The sequence below is a fragment of the Malurus melanocephalus genome, unplaced genomic scaffold (genome assembly GCF_030028575.1).
Source record: "Malurus melanocephalus ecotype Western Australia unplaced genomic scaffold, MMel_1.1 scaffold_629, whole genome shotgun sequence".
NCBI classification, from domain to species: domain Eukaryota; kingdom Metazoa; phylum Chordata; class Aves; order Passeriformes; family Maluridae; genus Malurus; species Malurus melanocephalus.
In genome coordinates this window covers 31,636-56,394 of record NW_026623861.1, presented here as the reverse complement: position 1 = coordinate 56,394, position 24,759 = coordinate 31,636, and the positions used below count along the sequence as shown (strand labels likewise).

The 24,759-nt window shown below is 45.3% G+C and overlaps 1 protein-coding gene across 2 annotated transcripts; it reads right to left on the bottom strand.

The window, feature by feature from the left end:
* Window positions 1-1,223: 1,223 nt before the first annotated feature.
* Window positions 1,224-24,704, bottom strand: KCNJ15 (potassium inwardly rectifying channel subfamily J member 15). 2 transcript variants are annotated; one of them, XM_057383394.1, is made up of 2 exons: window positions 24,635-24,704; window positions 1,224-3,437 (listed from the first exon to the last, which is right to left on the bottom strand). In XM_057383394.1, exon 2 carries the CDS (start codon window positions 3,419-3,421, stop codon window positions 2,291-2,293), a length of 1,131 nt encoding a protein of 376 aa, XP_057239377.1. In that variant the 5' UTR covers window positions 3,422-3,437; window positions 24,635-24,704; the 3' UTR covers window positions 1,224-2,290. The 2 variants fall into 2 exon arrangements, with proteins under 2 accessions (XP_057239377.1, XP_057239376.1); XM_057383393.1 differs by lacking the exon at window positions 24,635-24,704 and adding an exon at window positions 3,803-4,091.
* Window positions 24,705-24,759: the final 55 nt, after the last annotated feature.

The following is a 24,759-nucleotide window of genomic DNA, read 5'->3' as shown; positions in this document are numbered from 1 at the left end:
TTTGATTATYAAAACATGGATGTTAGGGCTTGGCAGATGAAGGGGTAAGACACCTGTGCACTTTCACCTCAGCATCTCAAGACATTTTCAAGCTGTTGGACACGAACTTCAGATCTATGAAGTGGCTGTAAAAATGCTTGGATCATATGCAATTTCTTATGGTGGAAACAAGGAATCAGGATAAGTGATGGAAAATTTTGAATTAACCATCAATAATATAAACATTTCCATCCTCTATGTGGGGTTACAAACAAAAATCTGTGTTGCAGCACAGCATAAAATCACCTGGTAATTCTTTCCACAAATGCCAGGCAGATCCTGCCTATAATGGTTTGAGAAAAGTTGTTCACTCTGTAGTGGGTAGAGAAACTTTGTGGATAAATTTCCTCTTTTCAAATGTGTTTGAAACCCTGGGTGTTGCCCAGGGTGCCCAGAGAAGCTGTGGCTGCCCCTGGATCCYTTTGAGTGCCCAAGGCCAGGCTGGACATTGGGGCTGGGAGCAGCCTGGRACAGKGGGAGGTGGTCSCYCATTATGGGAACAAGATGATCACTTCCAATCCAAACCATTCCATGATTCCATGATTCTGTGTCTGAAGAGCTAAAAATTTACATAAATCAGTAATTTTAAGCCTCTCATGCCCCCCCTCACCACCAGCATCCTGTCCCACTCACAGACACCTCACAGCCCCCTGCAGTTTGTGCTCCCTTCTTCCTGACATCCATTCCTGGTGCCACCTCTGTGCTCAGCTTGCTGTGTGCCTCTTCATGCTGCAAACTGGATTTATTTTCTTTATGGAATATTGTATGGCAGACTGCAGCACTGCATTCCCTCAGGCCACACGGTGCCGGGAAACTCAGCACAGCACTGGTAAAAAAATGAGTGTGAGGATGATGCCAAAAGTCACAGAATCACAGAATGCTCTGTGGAGTTGAAAAGGACCTGGAAGATCATCTGGCTCCAGCCCCTCTGTCCTCTCACAGCTGCCAGCCTTGGTGGCTCTCAGGCCAGACCCATTTAAAACAGGTTTTCCTTGCCAAAGCTTAAGAGGAGCAGAATCTCTAGAACTTAAAGAGCTGCCAAAGCGATGTGAGTTAGAAATAATTTGAAATTCCCTTTAAAGAAGCCTCTGTAACAGAGGTGCTATGTGGACAGGTTTGCTACCTGGTCACTGCAGGGACCGGCACAATTCCCAGGGCTCAGTGCCAGAGGCAAATCCCTGCTCAAGCACTTGACTCTTCCAACATCTCCGAGGCTCTGAACCCTCTCCCCATGCCACAGAGAGATCGGGAACTGCTCAAATTCAATTTCTTTATTAATGGAATGGTTTTTAGTAGACCAAAATTGAAATGGATGAAAGGAATGCTTGTCCTTTACGGCTGCCAGAAAAAGTAAATATTGCCTGCAGACATTACACAGCTTTCTTTTAACCAAAATTAAATACGGTCCAGAGCAAAGCAAGCGATCTGTAGAATTGTATTGTTCTGCTGCTGTTACAAACTATTTACAGTGGATGACAAACAGGTGTCTCAAAGCCAGCTGTGACCTTAGCTGATTGCTGTTGTGATCCTGTGTATCCTGCCCTTATCTCCCCTTTTGTGCTATCAGATATGAATCAGGCATTAGCAAGGTTAAAAAAAGTGAGTGATCATAAAACAATCACAAAACAAGCTCTGAGCAGCAGAAGAGCGAGTTCTCTTCCCCACCACCCAGCACTGCTCTGTCACACTCCTCTGAGATTTCAGAAGGAGTTTAACCCCTCCCTGAAGCTCTTCCCACATCCAACCATCTGCCTCTCCAATCAACTTACTTTCAGTGCCAGGAATCCCCACGCAGGCGACCCCTGGTACGAGAATATACATTTTAAATACACGTATTTTCAAGGATTTTCTTCTAGCGGTGCCGTGTGCTGCCCCTGCATGTTCACAGTAAAACCACATCAAATAAATACGTGAGGGAATCAGCACAGAGCRTCCAGTTTCACTTTCCAAACGGAAAGTGGCGTGTCTGCTATCAGTGGTGGCACAAGGCAGAGATTTAATACAAACCCAGGTTTGCTAAGTCATGATCAGGAGCAAAGGAATCCTRCCTAATTAAAAAATACTTGATTAACAATTCAGCCAAAGGGGGGGAGATTTACTGTGCACCAAAGCTATTTGCTGAAATAGGACTGGGAAGGAGATAGTCCTGAAAAGGACTTTACTTCTGGTGTCACAGCAGCCATACAGCACAGAAAGTATGTTTTTTTCAGTTTGCAGAAAAAGGATCATTCAGCACAGTTTGTCCATCCAATCAAACATTACTTTGCTGTAACAACATCGTTCTCAGTTCCCTCTCTCTTTGGTCCTCCTGCCTGTATTTCTCCTCCAGCTTTTGCTTTTCAGAGTCCATGCTGTAAAAAATAGAATCYGTGCTTCTCCTGATCTTCTCGAACTGGCTGAAATCCGCCACATACTTTCCGTTCGGAGAGAGCGAAACCACAGGCACGAACTCGTAGCCCCAGTGGATCTCCTCAGGGATGTAGGAAGTCCTGCTCTGGCAGACAGCACTGGTGGACTCCACCGTAGCATTCAGGAGCACCACGAGCTCAAAGTCYTTCTCCTTGAGGTTTTGAGGGGTGAGGTCTCTCAGAGGGCTGCTTTCATCCAAAATGTGGTAGAAGGTCAAAGGCAAAATGAGAAATGGGCTCTCCGAGGAGGAGTCGACATTGAATTTGACGCTGGCTTGGTTCAGCAAAATCCTCTCCCCTTCTTTGGTTTCGTACGTCTGAAGGAGCTTCCCGGAGAGCTGACACTGTATCAGGAGGCTCTTCCTCATGTTGGCCACTCTGATCACCAGGCAAAGCTCTCCGTTGTGTTTGGTGATGACGGCGCAGTGGCTGAATTTAATYGTCTCTGCCCTTTTCTTGGGCCTGGCGATCTTGGCCAGGAAGGTGCCCGTGATGAAGATCTCAATCAGGGTGGTGATGACCAGCTGGGCCACGAGCAGGAAAATGGCATGGGGACACTCCTCTGTGATGAAGCGAAATCCATAGCCAATGGTCGTCTGCGACTCCAGGGAGAAGAGGAACGCCCCAGTCAGGGAGTCCACGTTCTTCACACACGGCTCCCGCTTCGGGGAGAACTTGTTCATTTCCAGGTCGCCRTGAAGGAAAGCGATGGCGTAGTAGATCACCCCGAAGAGGAACCAGGTCATGACAAATGTAGCAGCGAACAGGGTGAGCTTGTACCTCCACTTCATGTCTATGACCGTGGTCCACAGGTCCTGCAGGTAGAGCAGGTAGATGCCGTCCACCTTGTCTATCCTGACGTTGCTGTGGCCGCTCTTGGACATCACGCGGGGTTTGTGCGCCTTGAGCATGGCGCCGTCGATGCCCCCGCTGACCAGGGGCACGCGGGACATGTTGATCTTGGTGGGTTCCATGCTCACTGCTTCAGTCCTGAGGAGAGAAGAACAGGAGGCTGTTACTTAACAAAGCCAGAGCCGACTCTGTGAGAAGCATTTGAAAAACGTTGATGGAGAGAAGCACAAACATAATCTAAACACAGCAGCAGTGAATAAAAACAGCTGGAATATAAAGTTACCACCGTACAGTATCTGACATTACAAATAATTTGATATTYTTTTTTCTTTTTTCCAGGAAAAGTAAAAAAAAAAAAAATCATTCTTTGATTCTGGTGCCTGCCAAGTWTGGAGAAGAAGTTTTCTTTTATGATAGCCTGCAAAAGAAATTTGTCAAAGCTGACATTTTATATCGGTACTTTATTTCTGTAAAAGGCATTAAATWTTTTTTTTTATCCTTACGTTTCTCTAGAGAAGAGGCTCTTTTTGATTAGTGAGCAGGTTTTCTTTAATGCCCTGAAGAGAGACATCTGATCAGAATTAAAGTCGCTGGGTTTAGAACGCGGATCCAGCTCACCACCTCTGTCCCTTCCTGCGACGGAGGCAGAATGAGCCAGACCAGCTTTCACTGGGAACAATTAACTTCCACAAGTGACTTACTCAGTCGGATCTGGCTCTTTGTTACGGACCTACAACTAACCTAGAGGGAAACAAAGCAGACCTGAGCACATCAAAGGCGAGCTTTGGGATATTTACACCTGAATACGACAATTAGAAGCCGTCCGCACTGGACAGCACTCCCGTTTTAAACGTCTGAGGTAAAAAAAAAAAAAAAAAAAAAAAAAAAAAAAAAAAAAAAAAAAAAAAAAAAAAAAAAAAAAAAAAAAAAAAAAAAAAAAAAGAAAAAAAAATTAAGAAAAGGAATTCACGAAGTCAGCATTCTAAACGTGGGCCCTGACCTGCACGACCCCAGCAATCGCTGGAGCACCCCGCTCCTGGGTTTGTGTACATCAGTCCGGATGGAGAGTGACACCCAGGGTGGGCACCCGGGGCTGGCGGAGCCCGGGGCCAGGCGGAGCCGCGGCMGTGCCAGCTGGACCAGGCACGGAACACCCGGCTCGCAGGACCAGACAGCGATTACGTAGAGCGAGGACAGTGCATGTTATAGTCGTTCCCAACAACAAAACTTCCTGCTGACAAAAGCCACAAAGAAAAAAAACATCCCATGCATCCTTTGTGCTTTGGCAGGTCTCGCAAAAAGGCATTGTTTTGTTCCATTGTTTTCCTCAAAAAGAGCCTCCGAAGCAGTGANAAAAAAAAAAAAAAAAAAAAAAAAAAAAGAGAAAAAGGAAAAAAAATGTCTTCCTTATAGCCACTTAAAAGAATTTTGCAGGAAGCGCAAGATATATTTGTGGTACGCACATGTGCCAGCCCAGGACATCAGCATAATTACTCAGTGAAGTACCTTTCCTGTTATGTCAATTAAGGAGAATTTTTGTTTGTGACTGTACTCATCACACTGTTGCAGGTTTTCTGGGAAAGGTTAATTAAGCTTAGCCCCATTAGCAACTGTAACTCGTTCCAGTTTTGGTTTAATCACCAGCATTTCTCTTGCATAGCTAGGAACCATTGCCACACACATATATATATATATTTATAAAAGAAAAGAGTGCATCCACGATCCCAGTAGGAGATTCCTTATGTGACAGTCAAACCAACACACAGAGCACGTCCGGATAATAAACAGGAAAAAACCTTCAAGTGATCTGAGAAAGAACAAGGGGAGGAAATGTGGGGGCTGGGAGGGGTAGGGCTGGGAAGGGCTGCACTTGCGACTGCTCTTTGGGCAAACCCCAACCCCAGCACCGATGTGGGGGCAGGTAARTAATAATTTACCAATGATTCCCATGTGCAGCCTCAAATGGGAAATACTTCAGGGCARTACATATTCCTTAGGGAAAAGGCTTCATTCCCCTCACCAAACCTCCCCCTGGGTGAGCCGTGGATATAAACCGTGCCCAGAAGTCTGTCCCGAAGTTTCAGTCAATTCTCCCTCTCCATTTACACTTCCCTCAGCCATTCCTTGCACACTGTCAGGATGAGTTTCCCTGCCACATCTGCAGTGCCAGGAGGTCGCTGGGATCTCTGCTGCAGTACTGGATCCACATCCCCATCCCACCCCCTTGCTCAGCCTACCTTTGCTCCTGGGAGCCATTCCCAGGGCTGGCAGCTCCTCCTGCCCCGGAGGAGGGGRATGGGGACAGCCAAGGCTCCACCTTCGCGGAGCTTCAGCAGGTGGGCTTGGGCTGGAGGGGCAGGGACAGGGCTCCTGGGGGCTCTGAAGGTCACAGTTACCTGGCCAGGGGCAGGGGTGGCCCAAGGCACAAGGGCACTCAGTGCCCACTCTCACCATGGCTCTGGATCCTGCACCAGTGCATGTGTTTGGGGTGCAGTGGGAATAACAACAGTTAAGAATCATGGATTGGTTTGGGCTGAAAGGGACTTAAAAGCTCATTCAATCCCATCCCTGCCATGGCAGGGACACCTTCCACTGTCCCAGGCTGCTCCCAGCCCCAATGTCCAGCCTTGCCTTGGGCACTCAAAGGGATCCAGGGGCAGCCACAGCTTCTCTGGGCACCCTGTGCCAGGGAAGGAAAGGGTTCAACCCTCACAAGGACCTGGTGGGAGCTCCTGGCCCTGWCTCTGCCCTGGAATAGGTTGTTCCCTGTCCAGGAGCCCCACGTGAAGGGATCCTGCCCCTGCAGCCTCCCACATTTCCAGCCCTGCTGAAGGACAGCACCACAGGTATGATTGCCAAAATGCCAGGGCAGAAGGGTTCCCCCCAAAATACAGGAGGTAGGAAAGAAGCTGCAAGGCACAATGTCCTCCTTGGGCTGCACCAACAGAGAGAGGGACAGCTGCAAAATTCACAATTTCAGGTTTTAAGCTGAGAATTGAAGCTTTGGTGCAGCCCTGGACAAGTCTGGGCTACTCCAGGCTGCTCCAGCCCACAGCCGAGGCTGTTTCCCACTGTCCATYCCCACTGTCCCCAAGGGTAGCTGACCCCCATCTGTGACAGAGTGGGACATTTTGGACTTTGTCATAGGTGAAAGAGGCTGTTCCAGAGCTCTCCCACCATCTTCTGTGTCCTCCTTTAGTTTGTAYTTATGTGACAAAGTTACTCAGCTTTACAGCCACTTCCTGAAATGGATCCTGGCTAATTTCTGCTGCTTTTTTTGGTGGCAGGGTTTTTTTTGTGTGTGTCGATTTGCTTCCTTTTTTTTTTTTTTTTCACATCACTCTTTCCTGTGTGATCCTGAATTCCTCTAGTGCTCTTTTCCTCCCCAGGGAAATTCCTCTTGGTTTCCTTTCCCTGCAGAAATACTTCCCTTCTGTGCCACGCCGACAAGGGAGGAGAGGGTCTGTCACRCTGCCTTTGCTGCCCTCCCTTATCAGTGCCAGCAGCAATCACTTGAGGCAGAAACTTTGATGAAACCATCAGTAGAAAGAAGAAAAAAGGGCTTCAGAGGAGAATTCTCTCCTGCCCCCACTTCCCCACTGCTTCCTGAGTGAAATGACCACTATAATATCCCAAAATAAATGATTAATGGGTGTCTGTGTGTGTAAAAAAAAACACATTCCAACACCTGCATTGCTATTTCCCAGCCTATAGAGGTTCCTCATGCTCTCTGCCCTGACAATCAACCCCAGCCAAAATATTTTGGTTGGTTTGGTTTATGCTCACTCTAAATCACAAAGTGCATCTACCACAGTGAGTTAATATGAGCAAACAAGCTGAAATTATCAGAGTAATACACATTTTAAAATTCAAATAACATCTACTGTCTGATTTTACACTGATAAATTACTTTTTGTTGCTGTAAATCAAAGTGGAGCTGCAAATAAAATTGAACTGGGGTAGAGTTAAAGAAACATAGGAGGGAAGAAGAGGAGGGAAGAAAATGAAATTGTCCCAGGCTTGTGTAGCATCCTGATGTCCTTTGAATTAACTCCTGAGCAGCCACAGGAGACTTCTCTCAGAGAACATGGAAGTTGAGTGCAGACAGAGTCAATAAAAYGCAGCTCTACGTACCAAACCACCAGGCATGAGCACTTTGCCATCAAGGTGACCCCAGCAGCAGGGATGTGACAGGCACAGGGATCTGAGCACGCTGTCAGGAGCCGCAACCAGCCTGCACACACCAAAAAACGCTGCCCTTGCACAGAGCCAGCTGTGCTTGTGCAAGATCCCTCGTGTGTGGCAGCCACGGCTGACTGAGGGCGTACGGGAGCAGGGCTCGTTCCGAGGGCCTGGGCTGTTTTCTTTTTTCCCCAATCAGAGATGGTTCTGCCACTGGAGCGAATCCTCACGCACGCTTCACTGCCGCTCCGATGCGGGAGCGCCACTTGAGCTGTTTTCTCAACCGGCGAAAAAACCATTAGCGGGCTTGGCACGGGGAAACACGAGAAGCCGGGAGTGAGGAAAGAAAACATCGAGGAGGGCTGCATAATCTTCAGATCTCGGCCAGGTCTGCCGTGGTTCAGTAGGTTCTAAAAGTGCCTCCTGAATTCTCGGTGCTCTGCGTAGCGTGAATGTCCCACTCCCTCCGGGCTGCGCACCGGGTTGTGCTGTGCAGCTGTCAACAGCAAAATCCTCCTCGGTGCTGGAGTTATGGAATCCCAAAGGAGCAGGAGAGGAGGGAGGGAGGAAGGAGAGGCTGAGAAGGGTGCTCGGCCTCTGGAACAGCCGCACTGCACAGTCACAGTGCTGGAAAATGCTGCCCTGGGCTTCACAAAGAGCCCTCAGTGCTAGGGCCCACTGGGGAGGGGTGACACGTGGGCTTGGAAAACTAAATTTGCATGATTTGGGGTTTTATCACAAAAAGACTGAGACAAGAGAACGGTGAGTACGCCCTCAAGTCGAAATCAGCTCSCAAAGCTGGGCCTTCAGCTGCCACCTGAGAGCCACCCAGCAGGACAGGSCAGCCCTGGGAGCGGTCACTCTGTCCAGTTTGGGCACCAGGAGCGGGTGACAGCAGGGCCACGTCATGGGGCAGCACAGGGAGGGCTGAGGGGGGCAGTGGTCAAGCCAGAGATGAGTTCTTCATCCCTCACAGAARGGCCAGGGCAATGACCATTCACAGAGCAGCGGCAAGGAAGAGAAAACCCAAATCCATGTRTCTCTCCTAAAGTGCTGCCTGCTGGGCGTGGGAGGTGAATTAAAGCTGGGGAAGTCTCATGTGGGTTGTTTCTGAGGGAGATTTGTCCAGGAATGTTGCTGTTTCCCAGGGCAGGGTGCAAGGCTTTGCAGTAACGATGGATTTGCACAGAGGAGCCTTTGGAAATACACTGATGTCAAAAAACAGGAGAACAACCACGAAGGCAGAGAGGAGGCAAAAGATGGCTCAGAGCTTATTGAAATTAAWGGAAAAGCTCCCAGTGACTCCCAAGATCTCCAAGGGGAGAAAAAGAGCATCCTGTGAGGCTGTGAGCAGCTCACCTACTGCAGGCGAGCACCCATCCTTCCCAAAAATGCCCTCAGCTCTGCCCTGGGCTCTGGGGATGAGCAGGACACTTGGCCACRCACAGCCTTCAGCTACACCAAAGTGCTCTTTGAGGGAGAAAGACATAAACTTCTCACTTCTTGAAACTCTCCTTYTTGTGCTCAGCAATGTGGTTAATGCACTGCTGGGGAAAAAAAAAAAAAACAACAAAAAACCAAAAAAGCTCCCCGAAAACCTGTCCTGCTTTTTTATTTCTTTTACAAATGGCTTTTGGCTTTTCTTCAGCAGGGCAGCATAAAATACTTCAGAATGCCTCCGTTGCTGGAGCACTGTTGCTCCAAAGTCTTTTCAGGCGCTCTGGGGGTGCAGTGAGCATTTCAAACCTGCCCGTGCTGCGATGCTCTTCCCACCCACAAACCCTTTCCTCATTCTTGCCGTGCAAGCCACCCCTGGCTCCTGCTCTGCAGACAAGTCCCAACAGAATCCCGGCATCCTGCCCTCTCCGTTTCTGGGAAGTTGGGTGCCCAAGCTGCTCTGCAAGGCTGAAAGGGACATTTCTTGTTGTATTTTGCTCATCAAGCTGGGACACTGTGCTTCCACTTTCAGTCACTCCTGGGGCTGCTGTGGGGCACTGAACAGCTCAGCACAGAGCAGGGACTGAGCTGGGACAGAGCAGGAGTGAGGTCCTACCCCAGCTGAGCTCAGCAGCCAAAATTAAGCCAGGGCTAAACTTTCAGGGCGCTTTAGGCCAGCTGTTGTCCTGCTCTGCAGTCACTGCCACTATTTCTCCCCTTTCTCCCTCCAGGATGCCCTCGGGGCCTTCCAATAGCTAAATCCTGTCTTTTTTGGTATTTCTCTTTCATTTGTTATCCTGCTTTCCCTCATTTTGCTTTACATCCCATTCCTCTCCTCTAACCCCCCCTCTGTGAGTCAAAATATCAAAATACCCAACCTATGCACTACACCACCAGAGAAGTGTGCAGCTCACTGCACAATGTTTTAGGTTCAGCAGAAATCTCCCTGTAGGCTCACAGCACCTATTCCTGGGCTGTCCATCACATCAGATCAGAGATCCTGGAATCATGGAATGGCTTGGGTTGGAAGGGACCCTAAAGGKTCATCTCGCTCCAGCCCCCTGCCAGGGCAGGCAGGACTCTGCAGTGGTTTCAAACTTGGCAAAGTTTCCTTAATGCAAGATCTCCCCTTCCCATCCTCCCAGCTCCTTTCCAGCCAGAAATGTGGGAACAAAGCCTCAGACCCGGGGAGGGATCTCCTCTTCACCTCCAAGGGTCAGGTTTGGGGACACAATTGCAGCAAGGGGAGCCTTGTAACACAGGAGGGATGTGGGGGAGGAGAGTGGGGGATCAGCTGGGAGAAGATTGAAGCCAAGCCAAGGAATGTCTGCCTCCTTCTCAGCTCTTCCTGCTTAGCCAGAGATCAATGAACCCCTGGGGTGCCTGGATTTTGGCTCCTGGGCACCCAGGGGGTGAGGGTTGGGGACACCTGTGTGCGTTCCAGCAAGGAACAGGAGCTGAGCAGGGATTTTCTGTCAAATACCTCTCTACTTAGTCAACTCAGGCCTACCTAAGTCCTTCCTAAGTACTTAATTCCTTTTTTGGGAGCGGGCCCTTGGCCAGCCAGCTGCTCTGGCTGCTGGGAGGGTGTTTTCACTCAGCACCCGCTGCCTTCCCCATCCCATCCCAGAGTGGGGCAGGCACCTTTCCAGAGCACCGCTCCCAGGAAAAAGCACCCAGAGAGGCTGGTGCTGCCTTTTTTGTCTGATTTCAGGGCTGGGGCTCAAGGTGGGTGAGTTGTTTGCCCCAAAGCCATGTTTTCCTTCAATTTCCATCCTTTTGGATGCTGTCTGGTATAAATCACCTGGCACTAATCCTCTTGCACCAGCTCATGTGCCAAGAGTTTGATGTTGCTGTACCCGGCTGAGGGGTTTCTGTGTCTCCTTCCAGGATTTTGSTCACAGGGTGACAGCGTCATTAAACAGCAAGATAGAAAATAACGAGTCTGGACCCATTTACTGCTCAGGTTAAATTGGAAAAAGTTCACAGGGAAGGGAATCTTCTCCCAGGGCATCATGAGAAGAAAGGGATTGGACTCGACCAGTTTAAGGGAAACTCTACAGGAGCCTAAAAGGGGCTGGAGAGAGACTGGGGRGCTGCAGGGACAGGAGCCAGGGAATGGCTTCCCAGTGCCAGAGGGCAGGGCCAGATGGGATATTGGGCAGGAATTGTTCCCTGGGAGGGTGGGCAGGCCCTGGCACAGRGTGCCCAGAGRAGCTGTGGCTGYCCCTGGATCCCTTTGAGTGCCCAAGGCCAGGCTGGACAYTGGGGCTGGGAGCAGCCTGGGACAGTGGGAGGTGTCCCTGCCATGGCAGGGGTGGGAWTGRATGRKMTTTAAGGTCTTTTMCAACCCAAACYATTCCATGATTCCATTAAAATCTTGCTGGGACTGTCATTCCCTGCTAACCACAGCTTGGCCACATCCTTGCTTTCCCTTCTTTCACAGCAGATTAAGGACAGCACCACGTTTTTAACCTTCCCAGCACTCACCCATCTTTTCATCACTTTGAAGAAGATTATTATTATTATTATTATTATTATTATTATTATTATTATTATTATTATTATTATTATTATTATTACTATTTCAAACTCAGAGCAATTGGTTTGCCAGCCTGCAGCTGGTTGGAAATTTGCTGCATTTGTTTCAGAACTGAAGAGGGGTCAGTGGGACAGAAAACTGCTCTGCTTTCTTTTCTTGTTTGTTTGCTTGCTTCTTCCCTCCAAATTCATTCCTTGTCCTAATAAAAATCTGGTTTTGTTTAAAAACAAGCAAGCAGACAAACCCAAAAGCAGACACTTCCTCTGGATTTTTTAATTTWAATTGTCAGCAGGTGGTTGGAAATGAATAGGAATGTGCCAAGTTGTGGCAGAGAGAAAAGTTAGCACTGCTGGCCATTCAAAAATTTGGGTAAAACAGCTGCAGTCTGCCTTCCCCAGGGCTGCTGCTTCTCCCTGGCTTTCAGCTGGGACAGAAAAGACATTTATCAGGCAGCACTGGGATATTTTAAACCATTTAGAGCAGAAAATTTAAAGTGGTTTGTGCCCCTCTTAATTTTTTTGCACGACAGATCCCCTGAAGCCTCAAACCCAAATCAGACACCGGGTTCCAGCACCTCGAGAGCATCATCTCCAACTGAATCCCAACCCTACAAGGCAGGGAACACATCCAGGGGCTCAGCACCTCTCCTTTTAATTACCCTTTGCCAGTTGATTGCACTGTGTCCCAGTCATGTCAGGGTTTGTTTTTAATTACTCACAGMGCTGGGGGAAGGTGTGGCCGTGGGGGTGAGGCTCCCTGCAGGCTGCCAGGCTGCTGCTGGGGCAGAGATTTTGCTCAGCTTTCTCCCCATAAATCAMATTTCCAGTGAATAACAGCTCTCCTTCAGCCCATGCCACGAGCTCGTTAAGAATYGCTTTAATACCCCACAAATATCAGATATTTATGCACATATACACTGCAGAGATAAACCTGCTCAACCATTTTCCATCTCTATGCAGCCACTAAATCTCAACAAATATCAGGCTATGAGTAGAGTTTTCCACCAAAAAAAAAAAAATTGTTGTGCCTTTTAAATATCCAAAAACCTCAATATTGTTGAAAGTAACAGGAGCTTTGCAAAAGGCCAGGAAGCTGGTAAGGGAAAAAATCATTTTATGACAAGATCTGTGTATTGGTAACCTTTTATTCATTTATTCTTGTGTGGACAGAATCAAATCTAACTGGGGAAACAGCACATCTTGACTTAGCAGGAARGTGAACTCTTTTTTTCCTCTAAAAGAGTTCCTGGATCACTTTTACTTTGTTTGTGGTAGCTGATTTGTGCTGCTAGATGCAGAGTAATGATAAATAAAGAGTAATCTGCTAAATAATCCAAATTCTTGTCACCTCTCCATGGCCAGGACAATTTGAAGCAGCGATGTTTGTCGTCCCACAAAGCCCATTTCCAAGAAAGAAAGATGGGTTTGTCAGGGTTTCATCTTAAAACTTGTTGCAGGCTGGTTTTCTCAGGAAGTTATTTGGTTGTGAAGAATTGCCCTGCCTGTGTGAACAAGTTCACACTGTGGAAGGTGTTTTCAAAAGGAGACTCTTCTCTCATGCTGGCAAAATGCAGCCTGTGAGACAAAGCACCCACTTCTCTCACCCAAATTTAATTCTTTTTAAGTTGGGTGTCTTTCTCTCTTAGACAAAGCACAGATGATACTTCTGGCACAGCAAGTGCACATAAACCTGACTCTTAAAAAAATAATTCATTACTTTACTCTGAATGGACAATATTCTCTTTGAGGGGTATAGCAGCTTCAAAAATAWTCATTTTTACCCTGTTTTCTCTGCACTACAAATAATTCAAATTGCTTGAAGCACCCATTTCCCTTGATTGTCCAACTGTAATAAATAGAGACCAAGTTCTGCTTCATCTCAAACAAATGTCTGGAAGCTACTTCACCTAAACAAACCTTACAAATTTTTTAAATGCTGGAAACAAAATTCAGTAGTGTCCAATAAATTCAGGATGTGATACTTCACAGGCAAACATTTATATGCAYGAACATTGAAGTCAGAGGTTTATTTGTATTATTTGAAATATTGTATGGGGTGTGAGCTCAGCTRGCTGGAGCCTGGTGCTAAAAACACCAAGGTTTTGGTTCAATCCCTGTGTGGGTCTTTCCCTTAAAAGTTGGGGTTGATGCTCCTTGTGGAACCCTTCCAACTCAGAATATTTTGTGATTCTGGGATTCTGTGTTTCTGTAAAGCACAAGTAGTAGCAAATCTAGAATATTGATGTGGGAGATTTTGCTGTATCTAAAGCCAGTTCTGGATGCATCTTTTTTTCACACATGTCCCCTCTGGGCCATTATTACTCTTATACAGTCTCCAGATCTTGAAACAAAATAATTTCCTCAAATTTCAAGCTTTGAGCACATACACAAGGACCAGAAACCAACCTGGGGGCTGTGGTCTCCCTTGTGGTCTCCCTTGGGGTCACCTTGGGCTCACAAACCTCATCCCCATCCCCATCCCCATCCCTGTTGGTGTAGGGTTGCTTATCCTCAGCACTGCCCAAGAGTTTTGTTTCAGGGCAGCTTTATCTCTTTTTTTGGTTGGGTTTTTTTTTGTTTGTTTTGTTTGTTTGTTTCTTTCTTTTTGGTTTTTTGTTTGTTTTTAGGGTTATTTTTTGGTGTGGATTTTTTTCCTTTTTTTTTTTCTTTTTTTTGTTCCTGACCAATCCATGGATGTGGTTAATTTAAGGTTTAAAAGGCTTTTGCTCACACATCCACACACACCCATATATGTTTTCCACTGAAGTCTGTGCTTTTTCCTAGACCCACCCAAATTCCAGTGCAGAGCTCTCTCATGTGCCAAGCTTCCCTACTCTCCTTCCAGTGAGTGGAAAAATGCCCTTTTTTCCACTCCTGCGCATTTTAGGGGGAGAACCCTGTAGAGGAGAAGGAAGAATTTAGTTCTACCTGTGATTTCAGAGCAGAAACAGGGGACAACCCCAGTGGTGTCCATGGGAATGCTCTGTTCCTCAGGTTTATGGGGTTCTGAGCCCCAGGGCCTGCTTGGGGCTCTGAGCTGGAATTGTGGAGTGCTGAGGAGATTTAAAAATTTATAATTGAGAAAGCTGGTTGTTGGTAAAACTCCATTCTGTTTAAAGGAAGTTCTTTAAACTCCTGAATGCTCTGGTGTTTCAGGAGAGGGTTGACAGAAAAAAATCAAAGATAATGGTGAGAAAATTGGGGTTTCAAGTGGAAATGGCTTCATCTGCATGGTTTCCTGCTCCCTTTAACAGGGTGTTTTGGGCTACCAGCAAATTCCTGGAATCCCAGAATGGYTTGGGTTGGAAGGGACCTTAAATCCCACCCCATTCCAACCCTTCCTACAGGCAGGGACACCTTGCMCTGCCCCAGGGTGCTCCAAGTCTCGTCCAGCCCAGATTTGAACTCGGGAAAAGTGTTGCTCCATCCAAAGTCTTTTCCATTCTCCTGCCTCTGTGGGGATTCTCTGCTGCCTGGTCCCTCTTGATTTCCTCTTCCCAGGGAAGGCTTTAATAACACCTTTGTGGCTCCCTGTTTTCATGGAGCCTGTTGGAACATAATTTCTGAAGCCTCTGTTCACCTGCCAAGCYGAGCTGAAATTAGCCTACGGATTTAAAGACGTGGGCTGGTTTGTATCCCTTCACTCTTAGGTGATGGAAATTAAAATAAGCCAGGTTAATTATTTATCCTTTCCATCAGCAACATGCTGACGTTGTACAGGAGCTTGTTGTCACTCACAGATGTGCAAAAAATTGAATAAAAATATATATATTGTTTTCAGAAGAAGCTGTTTCCTGAGTTTCTTGACTGGGAGATTGCACAGCCCAGCACTTTGTGTCTTCCAGATAAACTCCCAAGGAATCAGAGGGAAAAAATATTTGTTTTCCTCATTTCTTTCCCAAATTGCTTGATCCCTGCCAATTTCCATGACACAGACCCCTCGGTCTGCTGCAGAGACTGTGGCTTCAGAAAGGGAGGAAATAGCATGAAAGTACTGGTGCACATCAATGTTTTGGGATTTTCTCGCCAAACCAGAAATATCAAAACAAAATATAAAAAGGCAAAAAAAAAAAAAAAAATTCGAAAAAAAAAAAAAAAAAAACAAAAAAAAAAAAAAACCCAAAAAAGGTTGTTCTGGCTGTTCGTTCAAACCAAACTAAACCTTTCTTTTTGAGGTTTGTACAGATCTTTGTGTGTGTGTCTCATTTAAATAAGGTGAGGAACAAAACATTCCTTGGAGTGACAGATTGTGACGTCTTGCTTCCACAAAGCCAAAATACAATTTTTTTTTCTTTTCAATTTTTTTTTCTTTTCAATTTTTTTTTTCTTCATCTAAACCTGCATTTTCAACCCATAAGACTTCTGGTTGAAAAGACTCAGCCAACTGTAAGGACCACGTGGGTTTCCTGACTGGTTTAATGACAAGTGAGGAGGACAAGGACGACACAGCCTGTCCTGGTTCTTGGGATCTGGGAACACAACTGTGCAATTCTCTCATCATTTTTTTTCCTTTTYTTTACAGTTTCTTAGGAACCTCCAGAGAAGCAGTGCTGGTGCTGATATGCCCGAACAAGAGAAAAACCTCATGAGAAAAACCTCACGCTGCTTTTCAAAGCCCCTGCGTTTCCTTAGCCTCAAAGGAGCCTGTTTGGCTGGTTTATTTACACATCCCTTATCTTTATGGCTGCTCCTTTATGATCCCATGTCATCTCCAAAGCTCCTGCAATCTTTTACAGTTGGGAACTCGGGAAGGTCCAGCTTTGATCACTGGGGTAATCAGACTGAATAGAACATTGTTCCCGCTCCTCTGCTGAGAATTTTTTCCGACTGCGCTCAGGACACCGCAAACTTATTTTTAAACCCTTCAGCAGCTCCTTACCTTTTTTTTTTTTTGTGAGTTTTACAGATGCCGTGGATTTTCGGGAGGCACTTTGATGTTTCCTGAGTTGCCTGATTTATGAGAACAAGAAATAACCACCACTCCCCAATTATTTTCTGTCGCCTCATAACGGGGCTCGGTGCATCAATGGAAATTCAGTCTAGGTACAAAGAATGACTGGGGAATGAGGAAATCAACTGCATCTCCCACAAGAGATCCAGTGGAAAAATCAACCTTTTTGATCTCTAACCCTCTGTACTTTTCCTGTAATTTTTACTAAAGCTTCCATTTTTGTTGGAAAACACACTTGGTGGGGAATGTGTAACCAGCAGACCTTTCTGTGTTATTTTAGTGCTGTTTGTGTTCTATTTTAGTGCTGTTGAGCAGAATTCGTGTTTTGTAGGTGAGTGCTGGAGATAAGTGGTTGCACAAAGCAGCTGAGCAGGGCTGTGAATGTCTCAGGTTTCAGATGGGGTTAAGATAATGACATTGCTGCAAGTCCAGGGTCTGYCACTCCATCACTGGGGTGGCAGCTGAGAGGCAAAGCAGAAAACTCCTCYGTTCACTGTCCTGGTGGCACCCTGTCGAACCCAGCCTTTCCAAAAGGAAAAACCCTTCATGAAATGCTCTTCCCCTGCTCCACTTGCTGCACAGCTCAGATTTTTGTCTGCAGGAAGCTTGGTGCAGCAGAATTTCCAARATCCCACTTTTCTTTCCAGTCCAGTTTGTCAATGAACACTTCCCAATGCTCCTCCTGCTCACAGTCCTCTCATGGAGTTCACCATGGCCAAACCACTCACCCTTCTAAGGTAAAAATCTTCTTTCTTTTCTGCTATTTGAYCATTTTCCCCTCCCTTCATTAACTCAAATCGATCTTTCACTTCTTCATACCCCTAAAGGTCACAGCCAAACTTTCCACAGCCACTGCCCTCACCCCCCTAACTCTGCTTTCTTCTGCTCTTTGTTGAAATCTCATTCCTCGTGTCATCAAATCAATCCCTGGGGTTTTTTTTGTCACTTTCCTCATTTAGATTTCTCTCCTGCCATTCCACAATAGCTTCCCACRTGACACATAAATGAAATTCCCTTCTTTCCCTTATCCTGAGAATCCACCTGTTTGGAGACACAGCTTCAACAAACTTCTCCCCATCATTATGTTCACCTAGAAAGTTCCTCCTSTGTGTCACCCACTCTCTGTTAGATCTAAAATAATTTAGAGCAGATCCAAAACTTTTCCCTTTTTTTACCTGACTGCACAGTGTGCTGAGGATATTGCTGTGATGTGAGAAATAATTAGTTCTGATTATGTTCAGCATCAGYGTGGATAACGAGTGACTGGTTTTCTTGGAAGCACTCATTTTTCCAAGTTGGAAACCTRGGATGCCTTGAGGGATGGATGTGCCCATCTCCCTTCGGTGCTTGATGACCTGAGGTCACATCCTGAACTTTCAGACTGCTKAAATTGTCTTTTCCTTGCACTTCTAGAGCAAGGCCAGAGCTTTTAGACGCTGACAAGTTTATTTATTCCATGAAAGCCAACTGTTGCAGTGCATGGGAAAGCACCCCTCTCCTCAGGTGAATTACCTGCTACAGGTGTGCATTTTAAGTTGGAAYGTCCTAAATAAATACATGTCAGCCTGACTTGTGCTGCTGAGGCTTTTCAGGTTCAATCCTGTGGAAAATGCTGGGCTGTGTGGGATCCAAAGTAAGATTTCACATTGTGATGAGCCATCTCCATCACACAGGCAGTTTGGTTTTAAAAAAATGCAAATTAGGCAATGAAGGTTATATTTCTTATATAAAAACAACCCATCTAGGAATCTAAAATAAGGATTAGCAAAATATGTTTGCTCTCATTTAAAGGTTCTTGCCTGTGACATTCCCTGCCTCCGGTGAGCTTGGCTGTCCACGTCATCAACACAGAAACTGTCCCCATGTCCCTCACCAAAATATGGATTCACCCACTTGGGAGGCTTAAAAGGCTTCCTCATCTGTGGTCACAGAATCCCAGAATCATCAGGGTGGGAAGTGCCCTTTGGGATCACCCAATGCCACCCCAGCCCCAGCAGCATCACCCCAAAGCTGTCCCCAAGGGCCACATCCAGACTCCTCCTGAGCACTCCCAGAGACAGGGACTGCACCCCCTCTCTTGGAAGCTCATTCCAAGGCCTGACCACTCTGACAAGGAATTTTCTTTGCCAATCTCCACCCTGAGCCTCCCCTGGTGCAATTTGAGGCCATTTCCTCTCCTCCTTTCCCTTGGGACACGGCAGCAGAGTCCGACCCCCCCGGCTGCCCCCTCCTGTCAGGGAGTTGTGCAGAGCCACAAGGTCCCCCCGGAGCCTCCTTTGCTCCAGGCTCAGCCCTTTCCCAGCTCCCTCAGCCGCTCCTGGGGCTCCAGCCCCTTCCCAGCTCCGCTCCCTGCCCTGGACACGCTCCAGCCCCTCCAGGGCTCTCCTGCAGCACCCACAACTGGAGCCAGCCCTGGAGGGGCCTCTCGCTGCCCAGCCCAGAGGGACAATCCCTGCCCTGCTCCTGCTGGACACACAATTCCTGATCCAGCCCAGGCCCCGGTGGCCTCTTGCCCCCCTGGGCACCCCTGGGCTCGTGTCCAGCCCCTGTCCCAGCACCTCCACTGSTTTTATCTGTGCAATTCCAAAATATGAACAACCTGCACCCTACACCACTGTCATCACTGTTTCCTTCACAGGAGTGATTCCAATCCTCCTCTGCTGCTCACTGTGGATCTCCTGCCATTTTTTTATCAAGATGTGAACCAGTGATCAGCTGATAAACACCAAAAAGCTGACCCAGAATTATTTGGTAGCAGGTACTGCCTTCATCCGAGCAAAGCCAAAGCTCAGGAKCAGTTTCTGTTAATGGCACCTCGAGTTTTAAGAACTCAGCAAATTCTTGACCATTGTTTCATTGTGAGGCTGGAGAATAAGAACCTGATTGTTCTCCCAGCTCTTTTTTTCCAGATTTCACTCTAAATGTTTAGGTTGATGTATAAAAATGCTTCAATCAAAGTTTCTAGTGAGAGCATAAAGGTTGTTATTGATTTTTCAGACATTTTCAGTCTTTATGTGACATCTTGGGTAGTTAACAAATTACTTATATTCCTTGTGATTGTAAAGCAATCACAGACAAAAGCTTTCCCTTGATGAACCATTATTTATATGTAATCATTATTTATAATCATTATTTATAATCATTATTTATAAGATATAAAGACAGATTTAAAGGAAAGATATCCCCTCACACATTTTCACTGTTTGCCAAACAAAAATACATCTGCAAAGGCAAAACCCCACACCAAGGTGCAGTAGGAGGATAAATCAGCAGGGTTGCTCCACTGAAATGTGTCCTCTTTTTGATTTCTGCTCAAAAAACCAAAGAAATTTTCTTAAAATAAGATTTTCTGTTTCAAGTCACCTGAGATCTTACAAAGGGCAGGGGGMTTTATTACCAATAAATGTTATTTTGGGTCATGAGCAAGTCACAGCTTTGGACATTTTATTCTGAAAATAAATTAATGCCAAATTGTGTACATTTTTGTTCAAAAAAAAAAAGTTAAATTATATCTGTTTTTTTCAAAAATTACATTAAGGTTCAGTGGTTTTTTGGTCTTTTTTWAAAATTGTTTGACTTTTTGGGGTAATTTTTTTTTCTTTTTTTTAGATGCAACAACAGAACAGAGTCGGAAAGTCCTTCAAGCACCAGGAACTCCAACAGACTGCCTTATAACAATTGACTTTCCACCTGATCACAGGGGAAAAGGAGTTTTAATCTAAAAACTATAAGCTGGGAACAGTCCAGAGATCAACTACCATGTGCCACAGAGGCCACTAATTGTGCCAGTCAACCAAAGTCAGTGTGGGGCTAAAATAAAATGTTACCCTAAAAGGTTTTCCTTTTTTTTCATCCTATTTTTGTGAGAAAGTTTTGCCATTTGCATAAGAAAACAAATCAGAATTGCAGCTCCAGATGCTGATACACCTTTGRTCTTGCTCTGGAAATAAAATTCTGTTTGCTTGGGTGAGAGGCTGGAGGGGTTAAGAAAGGARAGCTGGCATGGAAGTTTCCAGAAGGAAGGTCAGGCAGCTTGGAGTGGATCTTTGCTGAGCAGGAAACATGGAGAAACTTCAGGGAAATTTCATGGGCAAGGTCAAAAAAACACAAAACCAATTGTCTGGTTGCCATTTTTCTTGGAAAATTAAAAAYGAAATTAAAATCATTTAACCAGGGAAAGTTATTTACTGGTCGAAATGTCATAAACAAATGTCATAAGCATCTATTTTATCCTATTTATTCTGAGTATTTTATTCTTCCCTGTGTAATCCAGGGGAAGAAAAGGGGAAATTTTGATTGTGATGTATTTTACCCTTTTCTCTTCATCAGTTTGTGCTAAGAATAYACCTTTAAAGTCATCTAAGTAGGTGCACTGTTATACAGATATTTCTTCACTACAGATTATGGTAATATATTAAACAGATTAATATTTTTATCCTGTATTCTCAGGGTAAAAATTAGCAAAAGTGCTAATCATTGGTAAAGAAAAGTTCATGATTTGAAACCAAATTGGAGCAACAGCAAAACACCTTAGTTAAACCAAATGAGATTTAATTAATCTGATCAGGTTATGCTGTTGTCCCAGTCAACATTTATTTTACTTTATTATTTTTTTTATACTATTGTCCCAGACAGAATTTATTTTACTTTGTGACTTTTCTGTACTATTGTCCCAGACAGAATTTATTTTACCTTATGACTTTTGAGTCGTGACAAAGAGAAGGTGGCTCTCCAAGCACAGACAAATTGAGCTGATGCGAAAAACAAACCAGAAAGGGGCCAAATGTGGGTTTAAATGGGACCAGCCCTTGCCCCAGCATTTCCCTTTCACCAGAGGCAGCAAAGGTTTGCAAAAGGCTCTGCTGGAAGATGGAATTTGCCAGAAACCTTTCTCCCCARCGGGTGTGGATAACTGCAGAGGTGTCACCCCAAAAATGGGTCACCCCTCTTCCTGTCCAAGAAATATCTGTGCAGAGTAGGGGGACAACTCCTAAATGTCAGTGCTTGTTCCCTTTCTGCCTGGCCACGACCTCTGCCTTGCTGTGAACCTCGGGGTGTGCTGCCATACAGGGACAATGTCCTACAGTGGCCATACAGTGTTCTACTCTGGCCATACAATGTCCTACAGTGGCCCTACAATGTCCTGCTCTGGCCATACAGAGACCATTTCTTGCACTGGCCATACAATTTCCCACACTGGCCATACAGAGACAATGTCATATACTGGCCATCATGAGATAATTTCCTACTCTGACCACACAGAGCAAATTTCCTACACTTTCATACAATTTCCTACACTGGCCATGCAGAGCCAATGTCCTACTCTGGCCATACAGAGACAAGGTCCTACACTGGCCATACAATTTCCTGCTGTTAGGAGGAGGCAGAGGTGCTCTGGYTGGTGATGCACCCACTGCTCTTGGCTGCTCTCCATGAGTGTTTCACACCACTCGGCACAGGAGGCACAGAGTGAACAGCAGTTTCAATTCATGGACAGCCAGTCCTTGGGAGCTGCTTTTTCCCTGGTTACCCCAGGAACATGCACATGATTCTTTGCCAAGTTATTTACCATAGCACCAGGCTCTTTGCTATATTAGCACCAAACCCTTTGCCATATTAGCACCAAGTTATTTGCCATATTAACACCAAGATATTTGTTCTATTAGCACCAAATTCTTTGCCATATTAACACCAGTCCTTTGCCATACTAACACCAAGATCTTTCCCATATTAACACCAAGCTCTTGGCCATATTAACACCAAACCCTTTGCCATATTAACCCTAGTCCTTTGCCATATTAACACCAAGATCTTTCCCATATTAGCACCAAGATCTTTCCCATATTAACACCAAGCCCTTTGCCATATTAACACCAAGCTCTTGGCCATATTAACATCAAGCCCTCCTCCATATAACACCAAGCTCTTTGCCGTATTAACACCAAATCCTCCACCATATTAACACCAAGACCTTTGCCATATTAACACCAAGATCTTTCCCATATTAACACGGAGCTCTTGGCCCTATTAACACCGAGCCCTTTGCCATGTTAACACCAAACCTTTTGCCATATTAACACCAAGCCCTTTACCATGTTAACACCAAGATCTTTCCCATATTAACACCAAGCCCTTTGCCATGTTAACATCAAGATCTTTCCCATATTAACACCAGCCCTTTGCCATATTAACACCAAGCTCTTGGCCATATTAACACCAAGCTCTTGACCATATTAACACCAAGCTCTTGACCATATTAACACCAAGCTCTTGGCCATATTAACACCAAACCTTTTCCCATATTAACACCAACCCTTTGCCATATTAGCACCAAGCCCTTTGCCATATTAACAAACACATGCAGACACACAGAAGGCTGAAATGATGCTTAAACCTGTAGTAACTCATTCATGAATTCTCTCAGCCCAAGGAGTTAAGGACAGCTCAGCTTTCAGATATTTAGCATTTAGTAAATTCCTGTGGACTGACAAGATTGATTTTAACTGCTTGATATAATACTCAATGTTTTTTATCATTTTCATGCACATATAAAGTGCGTCTAAGGTGAAGACTTTGCCTTCAGCAAACAAACAAACAAACCAAAGGTGATCACCCCAAAATCTTCTTTTTCATATTTTCAAAAATAATTTCAAAAATTAGTTTTAAATATTATTTCAGTATGCTCTGAGCTTCAGCATGCAAAAGAGTTACACTTCTGTTTTTCTTGGTCTTTCACAGCTTTGGTCTCCACCTGTTCCCAAAGAACACAGCTTGTGTCTGTGGACAGTCTTAGGAGGGGGGAAAAAGGAGAGGAGGCAGGAATAATATTCCAGACTGCTTTAATGAGATCTGGATAAATCAATAAAAAATTCAGCTGCAATCAGGGCTGTGGGCTTATGGCTTGTTTGTTTCGTTGCATGAGGAGCCAGGGTAAAAAAGAACTATTTGTTTTCATTTTAAATTCTATAAAAAGTAACAGGGCTGAATTATTGTATGTACGTTGGAAGACTGAAGCCCAAGTCATCTGCTGCTGKTTTTGTCTCTAGGCCATGGCTCATTTACTGGGATGAAATTCCTGGGGAAGTTTTTGGTCTGGTCTACAGCTCTGTTTTATAAAAGTGATGCCAGTTTGCACTGTACAAGCAGTGTTACACTCCAGGCTTGCTTCCTCCCTCCTGTTCCATGGTTATTAGGGAGTGCAGGGAGCACAGTGACATTTTACAACCAGGGAAATAAAAAAGACATTTCTTTAGCAGCAAATTGCCTCCTTTCCCCTTCAATTAAAAAAAAATCACAAGAAAACACAGACTTGGTAGATAAATACACAGGCACTGTGATCAGAAAGACTCTGGAAATGCCTCTAAATACAACAAGGGAGGGGGAAAAAGTTAGTTTAAAAGTGCTGTGGATACTCCTGGTTCACAAAGGAAAGCCAGCTTTGTTCCTCTTCACAACCAGCACATCATGGGGAAAAAGAGTTTTATCTGTAACTCTCATTGCAGCACGATCCCGGTGTGAGAATGAAAAGGGAAAAAGCAGAAAAGCAGAGGGGAATTGGCACCACAGGCTTAGATTGAAAGCAAAAGCCAGACCTGTCAAAAACAAGTTGTGTGAAGACACAGGAAAAAGTTGGAAGACAATGCCTGAAGTTCTTCAACTCAGACATGTTTACATTCTTCACACCTACCCCAGAAATCTGACATTGTCTTTTCTCATGCACACAGGTAACAGGGACAGGAGAAATTTCCAGGCACATTTTTTTTGTCCCACTATGGCAATGAAAACTGATTTCTGCATTGAAAAAAGGAGCAAGAGCCAGCTGAAAATTATGATTCCAGCACCTTAAAGAGCACTCTGGATTTCTGCAGAAGAAAATCCCTGGCACACAAACAGTGACAAAGACAGGTTCTGTGTCTGTCCCCCTCCCCAGCATATTAAAACCTCAGCCCCAYGCATTACAGACCCCACATTCAGTGCTTTACATCAGTGGAAACACCAAACTGTGGCAGCTTTTGCTTCGTCACTAAACTGCCTCGATGGCAAAATTCACAAGAAGGCACAATTTTATAAACATTATTTTTCTTTCWCAAACAGTTCCTAAATCCTTAAACTACCAAAATACATTTTAAAAAAATAGGAAAAGCACCTACTCCTTAGCTTCCAGTTCGGCACAGCTCCCAAAGCACTGCCAAGCATGTATGCATTTTTGACAAATACCTCTTACCTGTAAAAGAGCAATGTTCAGATTCCTTACTAGATGTTATCGTCATGACAAGTCAAACAATCTTTTTTTATAGGAGGTTGGGTGGCTTTTCAATAAAGCACGTGTGCATTTCAGAAAAAAAAAAA